The 16429-nt window shown below is 32.5% G+C and overlaps 1 protein-coding gene across 1 annotated transcript; it reads left to right on the top strand.

The window, feature by feature from the left end:
• Positions 1–3141: 3141 nt before the first annotated feature.
• On the top strand, positions 3142–7343 carry LOC148779687 (uncharacterized). The gene is made up of 4 exons (XM_088850788.1): positions 3142–3818; positions 4472–4549; positions 4633–4856; positions 6882–7343. The coding sequence occupies exons 1-4, from the start codon at positions 3608–3610 to the stop codon at positions 6903–6905; spliced, it is 537 nt and encodes a 178-aa protein (XP_088706914.1). The 5' UTR covers positions 3142–3607; the 3' UTR covers positions 6906–7343.
• Positions 7344–16429: the final 9086 nt, after the last annotated feature.

Below are 16429 nucleotides of genomic sequence, written 5' to 3'. Positions count from 1 at the left end.
TAATTATGAGAGAATGATTCGGTGAAGCACCCCTCCCTTTCCAAGGGGGCAATTCCATTGTTTATTACAATATTTAAAGTGTTATTGTATGTTTAAAAAAATTATTCACGAATGTGGATGGCCCCTTGTGCGATGGCACGAGAAGATTCAACATGAGGTTCCCTTACAAAGAGCAAACGGCCCCATGTTCCTCCTTGGAATTCTTCATCAGTTCATCTAAGAATATTTAAGCCCCTGTAGAGGGGTGCCACTCTTTCCTCAAAACTGCCTAATATGCCCTCATTTAGGGTTGGGAACCCTAAATGATAAGGGACATTTTAGCAGGTTCAACCAAATGATGGGAGTGGAGCTGGAAATGGGCTGAGTGGCCCGGCCAGGCCCTAAAAAATTAGGGTATGCGGCTGAGGATATGTCCTAAGGACCAGGCCACCACATCCCGAGCGTTAGGTGCCAGTTTGAGTTGGGCCTAGGCCTGGTTAGGCACAATCTTATCCTTTTTTTCTTTTGTTTTTCTTTTATTGTATTTGGCCAGGCCCAACCTTTGTACTAGAGCCTCTTCGGCATGGTCCAGGGCCACAATTTCTTCGCCCAGGTCTAGGTTTGGCCTAACTTATTCAAGTTCTGAACAAGGCAATTTGGGAATTTTTTAATATGATTAAGGAGGTAACTAAGTAAAATAAAAATGAACAATAGACTATTTAATATTAATGGGAAAAAATCATATAGAGTTGAGGCTCTAAACAATCAAATTAGAGCCTACCTCAAAATTTTCATTAGAAGAAGTCGTTTTGATGCCCAAATATCCTCAAATTGATCATCTAGACATCAAGATGCATGGACATGAGAAAAAAAAATGGATTTTAAGAAATAGTATATTTTGTAGCGCATTTTTGGACCGTCAAATTTAAAGATTTTTCAAGTTTTCACAGATCTCTCGATCTACACTAATTCTGAATCTTTAAACTTTATAAATAAATATGAAAATATATTTTAAGGCTATCAAAAAAATTTCCACTATTGAAACCTCATTTCTCAACACTAATTGAAGGTAGGCATCAATTTGATTGTTTAGAGCCTAGGCTCTATACAAACTAATATTTCAATCCCCTCATTGATTTTGTAAGCGGTTTAAACCCCTTAAACAATATTTTCCCTTTGTTTGATGTATAATAAATATGGGTGCAGTCAGCATACGGATGCATCCGTAGCTGTAGAGGTAAGGTGCACCTTCAAATTTTATCATGGTATATAATTTTGATATAAAATGTTCTTAGGATTATCTCAAAATCTATTTTTATATCTAATTATAAAATTTTAAATTTAAAAAATAGTTAAAATCAAGTAGATCTATAAACATATGACAACTTTAAAATAAACGGTGTAGATAATATGTTGTAAAATGCACTATTTTTTAAACTTAAAATCTTGTTATTTTTTATGGTCATACAGGTGATCAATCCAAGGGTTTTTCAAAATTAAAACTATATTTTTTGATAGATTTTTGAAGTGCATCCATAGTTGGGCATGTTAAGGTTACAATGTTATATAAACTTTTTCCAATAAATATTCATGATTAATATAAAGCCACGAACGTGGCAGTACTTTATAGCTGTGAGTTGTACGGTAACACCGTGATATCCATCGTATCCTTATTGTTTAGTGCAGGAATAAAAAAGACACTGTTTATGAGTTACCTCTCAAAAATTTATTTTTAAGATGGATTTTTGGACTTAATTTTTAAGAATATATAATATCTAATATGAAGATCATGACTATGAAAAACAAAAAAAGTTTGTAAATTAAAAATAATAATTTTATTAATAAAATATTTAAATTGTTAGTTTCAATAGGTTTTAGATGACCATCTATTTGCATCGATCTTTAAAATGGATGCTTTATACATCGGAGACCACTAATGTAGACATGCGGGGTCCTCACTGCATGAAATAGTTTTCCAATAGAAAAATCTCTTGGAGTGTTCTATTTCTTTCAAAAGCACTGTACAAACTATGCACACGTCTAAATCAGCCCTATGCATGCATAATCAAAGCATCAGATCATCCCTTCTTTCCTCCGAGCTATCGTTTGAGTTTACAACTAAATCCCTTTGTGGCAAGGAGTGAAATGGTAGAGCATCAATCATGTTCATTGTTCTCCATAGATCTGGCACAATATTTCCGACCAATATTCACATGTAAAATAAATTATTCCGCTCATATGCTATGGAATAGTTAGGAGATAGCTTTAACCCGTGTTTAGAGACTTGCCAAGGTACTCGGCTCTAGGGCAAAAAAGCCCTAAAAAAATTAATAATTGATAAAATATGAAAAAAAATATATTCATGAAGTCATCACGTAAAGTACAAACTAAAATCAACCTTTAAAAGTACAAAATATAAAAAAAGTTACAGGGAGAGATTTTAAGAAATGGCTCTTATATTATGCTCTCTCAGGAGCAAACTGTACATTAACTCTGTCGGTCAAACAATCTAGTAAGGAGGGATTTTTCCACATGAAATTTTGAGAATCATATAAGAGTCGATGATTATTCTCAAAATAAAAAAAATATCAAATGTTGAGTTTGTAAATGCTCAAATCTCACATTCTAATAATTCAACAGACTCTATTCAATCTTGAGACATCACTTTTAAGTTGCACAGATTTCTCTTTGAGTTTAGTTTTGGGTTGAAGAAGTTATATTTTTAAATTTTGAGATCCTAAAATAACTCATCGGATTTTGAGTAAATGGACATTATATTTCCGGACTGATAAATCTTTTATGTCAAAAAAAATCCAGAATAAGGAAAATCTAAAATTAGGAAAAAAAAAAATTTATAAAGTATTTCTAAAAACATCTAAATCATATAAAATATTTATACACCATTCATATATTTTTTACAATCTTTTTATTTTATTTTATTTTATTATTATTATTTATATGCTCCCCTGGTGTACACACTAGGCTACTTACGCGTCCAAAAGTAACTCAGCCAACCTTATTACAAATGGCAAAAAATTATAAAGGTATTTTTGACATTTGTATGAAGAAGACTGTCACTCAACATGCAGGCATCCTATTAATGGTATGTATGAGCTGGAACCCATTAATCCACCCCTTTTTCCCTTGATTCTTCCTTTGCATTTTAGGTTTGATTTCAACTTGGAGGTTCACAGCATTGTCCCCTGTAGTTTTCCATCACCTCGCTTAGTCCTTCACCTTGCTTGGTCTTCTTATGACATCAACCAATTCTTTTCATGATCTTACTTAGTCTTCTGCGTTCTTTCTACTCAAGAACTTCCAGATTTTGTTAAATCATTTTCTTATAAGATTCGACCTTTCGATCCATTTTCTTATGAGACTCGACCTTTCGATTTCTAGTTTTTCAGTTTGCTCTTTGCCTGAGTCCTCTTTGAACTGTCTAATTTACTGATGCATTTGTTTATCTACTTTCTAAGTTTGGGTCTCATTGCAACAAAGGAAAGTTTAATGGCAGCGACTCGGCAAATACTTGATTAGTTTTAGTATCAGCAATCGCAATACTATATCCCCAATTGATTCCCACTGAAATTACAATTACACTGAGAAAAGAGAAGTGAGAGGACTAAGCATGCAGCCCAAAGTTTTGATTTTTGGTGGATTGAAATATGTAAAACAGGGGTTTATAGATAGTCAACTTGGAAAACAGCAAGCAATCAGGCATAGGCGGAATCGGAAAATTGGGTTTTGGTGCATTTCATTTGGGGTGGGCCTCAGTTGCTCCTATGGTGACATGCAGTATAATCACTTCAGAATTATAAACAGGAGCTTAAATATAGCAGGTATGTCAAAAAGTTCGAAGCATGAACCCTCTAGGTTCATATTGGAATGCAGATATTGAAATATTACCATTACGACGCTTAAAGAATATAGTGGCCCTATAATATGTAGCCAATAAACCATGCAGATACTTGTATTTTGGACTTTTACATATAGTTTTACCAACTTATATTGATTATGGTCATGTAGTCATGTCTAATAAGGTTGAAAATTGAGAATTGTTGGATAAAATTTAGTGATGATGAGCTGGTTCATCCTTAATGAATATTGTAGCTGTATAAGAAACAAGATACATACTAAATGTACCCACATGATAAAAAAAAACTTCAGGTGTATTTTTCATTAGGACTAGCATCGTGCATTTTCTTTTGGGTCACTGATATATCCAACTGAGGTCCACAGTTTCAGACCTGGACCCGACCCAATTGGATAGACTTTTTAAATAAAGTTCATTTTAAGAAATGACGACCTACAAGTAACTTTATGGCAAGCATTAGCAAAGGAAAATTATGATTCACCTTTGAACCAAAAAGTGGTAATTTTTACATTTATTAGGGTTCATCAGTTCAGAAACAGTAAGATACTTCATCTCAGTGTTTTATATTGCAACGAATTTTCTTACTAAATTATCTGACTTGGGGAACATATATGATAGTTTTGCAGGGCAACTCCACATATATAACAAGAATTTTTGCTCCTCTGCAAACCCAGTCTTCCTATCACTTGCATTACTGTAAGTTGCATATATTCTTTTTTTCATATCATACTTCTGTATTTCATATAATCTATTACTAAAACTATCTTGTATACATCCAGCAATATGCAGCTTCTCATCCAATCAGCTTCTATCACATCGCCATCATCTTCACACAGCTTCTCATCCAATCAGTTTCTATCGCATCGCCATCATCTTCACACAGCTTCTCATCCAATCAGCTTCTATCGCATCACCATCATCTTCACAGACAAGTAGAATGAGGACAGCACAACACCAATCCTTCATTGAATTCCAGGATATAAGCATTCATCCTATAAGAGAGGCATTTCTATTCTCCACACCCCCTATAAAAATATTTCATATGATTAGATAGATATTACCATTTTCTTAATATAACACAGTAAACACTTCTTCTTCTTTTTTTTGACAATATTAAGTACTTTTATTGAATGGCATATCAAGTACTTTTATTTTTTTACTCACTTTTACTTTTTTTGATATAACAAGTCGATGCCTTTCCAAAACAAAAGAATTATTGTTAAAGTATTACCAAGAAGAAATTTGTGGTTTAATTGCTTGTACGACGGTTGTGGTAAATGCTTGAAAGCTACTCCTCCAGGAACACAATCACATTTCGAGTGTACATCATGCCGTGTTAAAAATGAAAATTATACTTAGCATTCCGAAAGGTTTATTCACCGTAATAATTTTACTTAGCTTGATAAAGTTCTCTTGTGGGACCAAATTATGTACTTGGTCTTCTGGTAAAAAAATTGCATAAAAATTATATGCCTTTTATGACTTTATGAAAATTATAAGCCTTTAATATGTTTTAATTGAATATAAAAACAAATTAAATTATCTTATATGTTAGAAAACTATAAGGCAATAAATAAATAAAAAATACACATAATGGACATTTGAATTTTCTCCCAGTATACCTGTAACCAAATTACCATATCATCATTTAGTCAAATGGTATCAGTACTTTCTCATATTAGATGCTTTAAACATGTCATCATTGGTATTTTCCATACCAATTAATCCTAGAGAATACAAACGAATCTTTCAATAGAATTCAACCATGCTATGACACAGTTTACTTAACGTGTAAAAATACAAATTACTCATCGTATACATTTAGGTCTCACACATATTATAAATTAACAACTAAATCAATACATAACAGACATATAGATGAAAGGATAATTACCAAAATGACGTGTTTAGAAGTGCATAAACCGTAGTTAAATATGGAAAAGACATGTTAGAGATATTCCAATTGGAAACAATTGATATAATTATAAAGAAAGCATCTTCAAGCCCTATTTCTCTTTCTTTACCTTGATACTAGAGTGCCGCGTTCTCTCTCGACCTTGCTTGTGGATTTTTTGTGTCTTAGGTATGGTGTTTGAAAATATTGGTGATTCTTTTGTTGTGTTTTATACTTTGGGCTTTTGCTTATTTGGCTTCTTATTGATTTTTGCTTTTTTTCTTTTTGGGTTTTGTACTAGAAATATGTAGGAAGATATTATTTAATTTGGTACAATAAGTCACAATCACTCTTGACCGTCAAAATTTTCAAATCGAGTGGTTGTATATATATATATATATATATATATATATATATATATATATATATATATATATATATATATATATATATATATTGAACTTTATGACACTTCTCAAGCTATCCAATTTAACGTCTAATGGGTATGAATAAATGCGCCCTCTTTGTAACAAAGATAAATGGTCTACAATATACAATCTCTTTGAACAATGGACATGGATCCCTTCATTTTTATTTTTCTTTCTCGCTTTTTTTTTTTTTTTGGTGGTAATTGATTTTTTATGTATTCATTGAGTAGTTAATTTTGAAATATCCCCTGTTTATTTTATGTGCTTAATTTTTTTTTTAATCTAGCTAAGTCTCTTAACTTTTTTATTGCTTTTCCCTTCTTGGGTTTCTCTCATCGATGATTCCTTTTAATTTTTTTTTATTTACGGTGATTAAAAATGGGGGTTATTTGATGGGGAACGACACCAAATGCTGAAGAACTGGTAGGTAAGTTTTAAGCATAGTTCTTGATTTTTTGGCCCATGGGTCATCACTCTATAAGTATATAGATAAACAACAGTTTGAGAAATTGATTTTGCCGGGCCCTTCTCTTATCTGATTGATTATAGTAGAGTGGAGGAGAATTAAGTGTCATTTTGTTGAGTCAGAAATAGAGGCTTCTCTTTTTTATGAGAAGTATCATTTGTTTGAGTAAGAAAAAGACGCCTCTCTATATTTATGAGGAGAAAGAGATCTAATTTTCTTCTTTATTTCTCTTTGATGCAGGTCAACGTTGTGCAACAAAGCTAGGTCCAACGATATGGACATTAAAGGCAATTTCAGTCCTCGATTTCTTGAAAAACTCAATGATATAATTTTTTTAGCTCATAGGGCCTTTGAAGAAGTGTGTTATAATAGAGAATCAACATCACAGTCAACATTCTCCCAAAAAAAAAAAAAGCAAAAAAAAATGGGAGAATCGACATCCAAGTGAAAAGTTATGCCTATATAAAGTTGGGGTATTTTTCAGGGAAATTTTTGGACTTTGTCTTAATTTATTTCTTCAAGTATTAGAATTAGGATTAGGAGGTCTAAATAAATCATATTAAGTAGGGGCTAAGTTAGATTTTTAGTTGAAATTTGAGAGGCCCCATTATTATCGCCCTTGTTGCTGTCGTCTGCATTGTCACTCTATTGTGAACATGTTATATTTGATAATTCCAACAAGCAGTCCTCTTTGAAGAGAAAGAGTGGAAAAATCATTAATTTGTTCACATCATATGGTTAAAGAGATGCTAGCTTGCTGTATGAAACCTAAATCTTCCGTGTCACATGGTTTTAAGATCAACTTTTTATGCATAGCAAAACATTCATATGGATTTGGTTGCCATAACTGCACGCTTTTTTGGAATGTGAAACTACTCTAGAATCAAAGTTATATAATTGTGGTACGCTTATCTGTTCGGAAAGTATATAAAGAGACTATATATATCTTTGGAAAAAGTTTATATAAGGTTGTAACTTTAAAATGTAGAATGACATATATATTCATATATATATATATATATATATATATATATATATGAGAAGACTTTTTCATATATATATATATATGACAATATTATGCAATGCCTATAAGCGAAAATGAATAGTGATTTTGTCTACCTCTATCACCGTTTAAAGTTCATCATGCAGTCACGATTGTCTGGTAGTGTTTTATTTTTTATTTTTTTTACAAATCAAAATGATTTGAAATTTGGAGCGTGTATTTATCAAAAATAGGCGAATTTTCGAAAAATATAAAAAAAATATTTTATATGAAAATAATTGATCAAAATATTTTCGAAAATTTTTGGAGTTATTTGATCATTTTTTTTTTGCGAAATTTTTTTTTTTTTTTTATTAGATACACTTCAGGAAGATGTACATATTTTTTAAATTTCAAGTCATTTCGATTTGTAAAAAAACAATGAAAAATAAAATACTACCGGATAATTGTGACTGTGCAATGAAATTTGGATGGTGATGAGGGTAGGCGAAATCACTATTCATTTCGTTTATAGGCGTTGGGCAGATTTTTTCATATATATATATATATATATATATACATGATACTACAAAATGCTTATAGGTGAAAATGAACAATGATTTCGCTTACTCTCATTAGCGTCTAAATTTTATCGTCTGGCCAACTGTCCGGTAGTGTTTCAATTTTATTTTTATTTTTACTAATTAAAATGATCTAAAATTTGGAGCGTGTGTATATCTTAGTAAGCCACGTTTAATAAAAATATAAAAAAAAATAAGTCGTAAAATATAAATTAATCAAAATACCCTCGTAATTTTTTAGAGATATTTTGGTTAATTTATATTTTGTGAATTATTTTTTTATATTTTTATTAAGTGCATTTTATTAAAACGTACACACGCTTTAAATTTCAAGTAATTTAGATTTGTAAAAAAAAATAAAAATTAAAAAACTATTAGATAACTGTGACCGTGGGATGAAGTTTGGATGGTGATGCGGGTAGACGAAATCACTGTTCATTTTTGCATGTACGCATTGGGAAGAGCTTTTCAAATATATATATATATATGTTTATTTATTTTATTTTTTATTTTATTTTATTTTTTTATTTTTTTTTCATCTCTCTATCTATATCCTTTACTCTCTCTCTACAATAAAAAAAAACCTACCCTATAATCTCTCTAGACATAGGATTCATTTTTATCTTTATCTTGCAACCCGTATATAAAAAATGTAGTATAAAAAACTAATTTATCGAAGTGATGTTCCTAGACTTGCCAATTGTGCCTTGCTTAAAAAGGGAAATGGTGCGGGATATTTATCATGCTAAAGTCATATTAAAAGTCCTTAACTCTTGGGCAACGTTTGAAGTTACAGTTTTTAGCAATGGTTTAAAAAACGGATCGGTGACCCGGATCAGGCTTTCAAAAAACCGATCCGGATCAGGAATCGGGTGAATCGGTCAGAATAAAGCTTAAAAAAAATTCGAAAAAATTATTAAAATTCATTATAAATATTTTTTTTTAGGAATTCAATAAAAAATGAGGGTATTCCATTAATAATTTTCATGTTTTTGAATGAATATGTGAATATTGATATGTTCTTTCCCTGCATGAACCGCCATTCAGCATTTAATTTACAGTATTTCATGCTCATCCCTACACTGTTGCTGTTGGGACTCGATATGTGAATAATATGGCTGGGATAGGGTGGCCTCAGAATCATCATCTCTCTCGTTTTCTCTTTGAATAATATGGATTAAAAAAAAAAAAAAACAAATTTTCAAAAAAATCGATCATGGATTAAAAAAAAAATCACAAATTTTCAAAAAATTCTATCATGGATTACAAAAAAAAATTCGATCATGGATTAAACAAAAAAAATCACAAATTTTCAAAAAATTCAATCATGGATTACATAAAATTCGATCATGGATTACATAAAATTCGATCATGGATTACAAAAAAAAACAAACAAAAAAAACAAACAAAAAAAAACAAAAAAATCAATCGTGGATTACAAAAAAACAAAAAAATAGTTCGATCATGGATTACAAAAAATTCAATCATGAATTACAAAAAACTCTATCATGGGTTACAAAAAAAACAAAAAACAAAAAATTCAATCATGGATTACAAAAAAAAAAACAAACATTTCGGTCATGGATTACAAAAAAAAAACAAACATTTCGATCATGTATTACAAAACATTCGATCATGGATTACAAAAAATTCTATCATGGGTTACAAAAAAACAAAAAAAACAAAAAAATCGATCATGGATTACAAGAAAAGAAAACAAACATTTCGATCATGGATTACAAAAAATTCTATTATGGGTTACAAAAAACACAAAAAATTTGATCATGGATTACAAAAAAACAAAAACAATTCGATCATGGATTACAAAAAAATCGATCAAGTATTACAAAAAAATCTATCATGGATTATAAAAAAAAAAAAAAAAAAAAAAATTCCGTACGGAATCGCCGATTCACTGTTCGGACTCGCCGATTCCGTACAGCGAATCGACGATTCACTGTACAGAATCGTCCGGTTCTCTCTAGAACCGGACGATTTCCGATTTTTTGGACGATCCGGTCCCTTTTCACGATTTCCGAGTCGAACCGTGCGAGTCCGGTTCGACTAGGCGTTTTTTAAAACGCTGGTTTTTAGTATAGCACTTACATGTTTGGTAACAAGGACTGCAAAAATAAATGGGGTTGCTGGAATGCTATTTTTTTCTCTATAGCAAGGCTCTATCTCCCTAAACCCTCTCTATCTAACTCCTTTCTCTAAGCATGCTATCTTTATCTAACTCGGTCGTGCCCTTTCTCACTCTAGCTTCTTTCACTTTCTAGCTTCTTTCACTTTCTATGTCGTTTCTATCTGCTCTTTTTTTTTATATTATCTCTCTAAATATATGATTTCTGTCTCTAACTCATTTCTTTCTTTAATTGTGCCTTTTCTCTCTTTAAGTCCTTTCTCTTTAATAGTTCCTTGTCTCCCTAATTTTTCTCTCTCTAATCGTATCCTATCTCTTTAAATGCTCTCTCTCTAATCACATCATCTCCCCCTCTCTCTCTCTCTCTAATCACACCATCTCCCTCTCTCTCTCTTGGAAGCTGCAAACCTTATCTCTTTGAAGCTTTGTTAGATCACTATGAAACCTGATCTCCGTATTCAAGAATTTCTTAGGAAACAAGTATTTCAAAACTTCCAGATATCAACAATTCCAATTTTGAGGAACCCAGAACTTTCAAGTTCCAAAACTCCAAATTCTAGTTACCAATTTCAAATGGGAAACATTGCTATACTTCTCCTACCATTTAGAAGATATATACTTCCTCCCATCTTGCGGTTCAATTTAGATCAAATGAGTCACTGACCATTTGATCTAGATGTGACACCTCAGAGTATTTTATCTTGAATTTTTTTTACAAATTATAAGAATATAAAATTCGGTATGTGTCATCATCTTAATGGGGCGCACTTAAAAAATATTTTTAAAAAACTATTTTTTATATAATACAATAACGAAAATACCCCTAAAAATTTTAGGAGTTATTTTATTTTATTGGGAATATTATTTTTATGTTTTTTACATGTGCGAGTTTAAAAGAGGAATGAATGTCCAAAATTTGGTGTTAAAATGTTATGTAAACAAAATATTAAAAACAAAATAATCTAAAGGCGTGACATTTTGGTTGGAGCCACCTCAGTTGTCCATTCAAAAGAGACGATCGGATAGAGAAAAGTATATAAGTTTTATACAATAGGGGAAGTAGAGAAAGTTTGCACATTTCTAATGACTAATATTCCCTACATCGACCAAACCTAATTATTCAAGGCAAAAAGGTACTAAGCTACTTTGACAACATGTTGATATCACAGTACACCAACCTCTTCATGTATATGATTAGATTTTCAATACACCAACCTCTTCATGTATATGATTAGATTTTCAAGCCAGTGCCCTGATATATCAAGGAAATGTACATAATAAGGCTATTTACTTTTGATACAAAGAAGTCACGATTATTATTAACCGTTATATTTGAAATTGGATGGTCAAGGATGTGTCATTGTTTAGGCACAAAGGGCAAAAGAAAAAAATTCTTGAATGTTGTGGCACACTTTCATTTTTTAAATTTCACATCTAATGGCTAAAAGTGATTGTGACTTCTTTGTACCAAAAATATACAGTCTCATAGTATGCATATTTTAAAAAAGCACAATAAAAGACTAACTAGACTTGGTTTTTAAAAAAACATCTTAAACTATATGAAGTTGGGTAAAATTACTCTTTCCTCATTGTGTTAGATTATAACTCCTCTCCCACATGTGTGCTAATATTTAAAAAACCATAGTAAAAGATTAACTAGATCTAATATTTTGAAAAACATCTTGCGCGGTTAACTGAAGTGGAAATAAACTTTTTATTTTTTCAATTAGTTGAAAAGATAAGAAGATATAATACAACTCTAGGCCTATTTAATTGGGGGGAAGGGGATAATGGAAGAAAAATCAATCAAATACAGTGATTTAAAAAGCAGACCACTCAGCACCTGGGCGGCCCCCTAGACGGTCCAGAAGGTTTGGGGCGGCCAAATTAGGCGGGATATCCCTAGGCACTCGAGAACCCACCTAGGCGGGTGCCTAGCCTTGGTTGGCCGCCTAGGCCTGCGCCCCACCCAAGGGCGGAAATGCTCCTTGTTAAGGACATTTTTTGTTCCAAGGGAAAAATTATGGGTTTGAAAAATCTAAAACCCACTACAACCTGTTTTGGATAGAGAAAAATCACAAAAAACTGGTTTGGTAACTTTAGTAATTTGGTTGGTAAATTTTAAGTTTTAACTACGTGTAGACTGTGGAGTGTGGACTATCGGACTAGATAATTGGATATGGACTTACGGTTATGGAGTATAGAGGAGTGCGTGCTATGTGGACTTGTATACTATGCATTTGAAGTGCCCTAAATCCCTAATTCTTATGTGTTATACAATTATACTTATATTGTTACACTAGTGTCACACCCCAAGAATTTACAATACTGATATTCCTGAGATGTGGCAGTCAAAACATCTATATACATCTCTTTTTAGGACAAATTTACAATGGCGAATTTTTAAAAAGTAACAAAAGAAAGTTTAAGCACAACTTTAATATCTTCCCAAAGTTGATCTTGACATGCACTCAAATGAAACCGCAGTTATCCTGAAAAATGTTTATCATAGTTTGATGAGTTTGGCTACTCAGTAAGTGATCATCATAATCCTAAAAATAATCATGATTGAAAGATATCAATATTTTCCAAAATGAGATCTATTAACAGAAATGCATCAACAGTTTCACTTTCAATAAATGCATAATTAAGTATAATCCAAGTAATTGAAATGCTTATAACACTTTTAACGGCAGTGTATAATTCAAAGGATTTCACAAAATACCCTACTGGCGTCCCAAGTAGGTCACCTATATACCCCATCAGCGTCCTGATGGGTCCACTTAACCCCTATCGGCGTCCCAGATAGGTCCACTTAATCCCTGCAGGTCCACTTATACCTCACCGGCGTACCGGATGAGTCCACTTAATCCCTACCGGATAGGTCCACTTATACCTCACCGGCGAACCGGATGAGTCCACTTGCATACTTAAATTATTTCTAAATCTCTTTAAACATTCGAAAGCAGCAATATCATGTACTCAACATATCACTGAAATCATTAATATGAATTTCACTTAAACCATTAATAACAGTCACTCTCTATAACATTTCAAAAATAACCAATCAAATATTTTGGGCTCAAATTTAGAAAGGTAGCAGTTTGTAAAGGCATTCTAGCATAATTGCCAATTTAATATGTATAGAAAAACTCTTATAGAAATTCAAGAATACGGAATTATCACAATTTATGGGATATCTATCCACAAATAAACATTTCACAACAATACTATAATCAATTGCAAAAATGTCAATCTTTAAATAATAAGGCAGTCATTTGCACATGAATTTTACAATGTCTAAATATTCAAAAACAGTAGAAAGAAATATCACAATTTTACTAAAAGCAGAAGTATCACATTTATTTCTAACAATAGACAAGAAAAATAAATAAATTTATTTTTCATAATTTACAGCATTCAAAATTTCTAACATAGATAAAATATCACAATTTTTATTAAACAGATTATTTTTCAAGATAATGAGGTCACGTGCGCATAAAATTTATCGCGCCTAAAATTCATGATGAGAGTGTAAAGAAAGCTATCTTAGAAGAAGCACATCATTCTCATTATACGATACATCCCGGAAGTATTAAAATGTATCAGGACATGAAGAAAACCTTTTGGTGGAATAATATGAAAAAAGAGGTAGCACTATTTGTGTCTAAATGCCTAATATGCCAGCAAGTAAAAGCTGAACATCAAAGGCCCGCTGGGTTATTGCAGCCTTTACCCGTGCCAGAATTGAAGTGGGAGCACATCTCTATGGATTTTGTCTCTGGCTTGCCTAAAACAAATTCAGGACATGATAGCATTTGGGTCATTGTGGACCGGTTGACCAAAGCTGCCCACTTTCTACCGATTCGCACGGCGTACACTTTGGATCGACTGGCTCAGTTGTACATTAAGGAAATAGTGCGGTTGCATGGAGTTCCTATCAGTATTGTATCGGACAGGGATACTCGGTTTACTTCTAAATTTTGGGCTAGACTACAGTCAGCCATGGGGACGAGACTCACCTTTAGTACTGCCTTTCACCCCCAAACTGATGGACAATCGGAGAGGACCATCCAAACCTTGGAAGATATGCTGAGGGCCTGTGTTATTGACCTTACAGGAAGCTGGGATGACCATTTACCCCTGATTGAGTTTGCTTATAATAATAGCTTCCAAGCCAGTATTCAGATGGCACCATATGAAGCCCTGTATGGAAGGAAATGCAGGTCACCCATATGTTGGGACGAGGTTGGTGAAAGAAAGCTTTTGGGGCCAGAAATTGTCCAGATAACTACAGATAAAATAGCATTAATTCGTGAAAGGCTCAGGACAGCTCAGTGTCGGCAAAAGAGTTATGCCGATAACCGAATGAGAGATCTTGAATTTGAGGAAGGTGATCGAGTTTTCCTAAAAATCTCACCAATACAATGAGGTCACTTACACACAAAACTTATAAAATAAAGATCCTAGACGGAAATATCACTATTTATTAAAAACAGACTATTTTTCAGGAAAACGATGTCACTTACGCACAAATATTTGAGAGGGAGCTTCCGATAAAAATTCGGCTCGAAAGAGGAGTTCACTGTGTTTCGACCAGAGAAAAAATCTCAAAAGTTTTCTAAGGTAGGAGTCTTCACCTCTCTGAATTTAAATTCTACTAACATATTATTTTATTTTTTTATTACATTACAGGTGTGAGCGTTAGTTTACGCTTTAAACACCTCAAGCTTTTATTACGTTACAGGTGTGAGCGTTAGTTTACGCTTTAAACACCTAAAGCCCACGTCCTTTAGTGGACGTGGCAAAAGCAAGGAAACACAAAGCTTTTAAACGAAAAGCTTTGAAAAGTAGCGATGGTCCCTAAACACCATCATGTTCAAACGAATCATCATGTATTAAAAGAATTTTTTTTTTTTTTTTTTTTTTTTTTTGAAAGTTTAGGATTGTTACAACTAGATACCTGTTTCTTTCTACTGGGCCACCCAGGTTTTAAGCACCCGCTTAAGCATTAGCTGGCCTGGAGCCCTCGGTTGCCTAATCGCCGCCTAGCGCTTTTTGAAACGATGATCAAATATATGCTCCTCTGAAAGCATATCTTTCATTAATGGCGTATGGTAAAAGTAGTGTTTAAAGAAACGGATTGGTGGGGCAATCATCCACATGCCGATCTTGCATTGGATTGATGGATTTAGATCAATATGGATTAACAATGAGGAAATATTAAAAATATACAAACTTTGAAAAATTTTAAACAATATGAGAAAAAACTTGTTGGGGAGCTTTAAGCATTGGAATATACCTAGAAAATGAAAATTCAAAGGGCAAATGAAAAAGAGGTTTTTAAGGTGGGAACCAGCCAGTAGTGATACTTGGACCCATCTCAGTCATTTGCCGATCAAGGTCAGGTGATCACCGACATGGACCATGTTTCTTGAGACACTAGTAAAACTCATGGGCAAGCTTTTTATGATTTCCCTACAATATAAAATTTATATACTTCTGCTTATCCAACCGCCCATTCTGAATGGATGGCTAAAATAGCCCCAATCACAATGTCACATCTCTACACTATTTTATTTTTAATTTTTTTTGACAAAATATTGATACCAAACTTTGGACATCCACTCCTCTTTTAAATTGGCAATTGTAAAGCACAAAAAACAAATATTCTCAATAAAATAAAATGACCAAAATACCTCTGAAATTTTCAAGGGGTATTTTTGTTATTATATTTTTATCAAAAATTATTTTTAATATTTGTTTTAAGTGCGCCTCATTGAGAAGATGGTACGTACCAAATTTCACATTCATACAATTTGTAGAAACAAAACTAAAAGTGAAATTCTATGAGGCGTCAAATCTAGATCAAACAATGAGTGGCTCACTTGATCTAAATTGGACGGCTTGATGGAGGAAGTATATATCTTCTATGGTGTGGGGAAAATATAGAAACTTTTCCCAAAACTCTATTTAGGACTTCAAATTTGGGGGGTGTATTTTCCCTTTAGTAAACAACCTCAAAAATAATAAAAAAATATATAGAAAAAACTATACCTAAAATATGTGTCTAGAAAAGGAA

This window comes from Amborella trichopoda, chromosome 11 (assembly GCF_054954075.1).
Source record: "Amborella trichopoda isolate Santa Cruz 75 chromosome 11, AtrichopodaSantaCruz75HAP2 v2.0, whole genome shotgun sequence".
Lineage (NCBI taxonomy): Eukaryota > Viridiplantae > Streptophyta > Magnoliopsida > Amborellales > Amborellaceae > Amborella > Amborella trichopoda.
Note: the sequence above shows the minus strand (reverse complement) of the source record. Positions and strands in the feature narration are given on the sequence as shown.

What these genes read in the sequence shown, in the direction of transcription:
- LOC148779687 (XM_088850788.1), top strand. Translation starts at nt 3,608, where the DNA reads ATGCAGCCCAAAGTTTTGATTTTTGGTGGATTGAAATATGTAAAACAG. An exon ending in TTCCTATCACTTGCATTACT is followed by an intron (nt 4,550 to 4,632) that starts GTAAGTTGCATA and finishes GTATACATCCAG; the next exon opens with CAATATGCAGCTTCTCATCC. An exon ending in GCATTCATCCTATAAGAGAG is followed by an intron (nt 4,857 to 6,881) that starts GCATTTCTATTC and finishes TCTTTGATGCAG; the next exon opens with GTCAACGTTGTGCAACAAAG.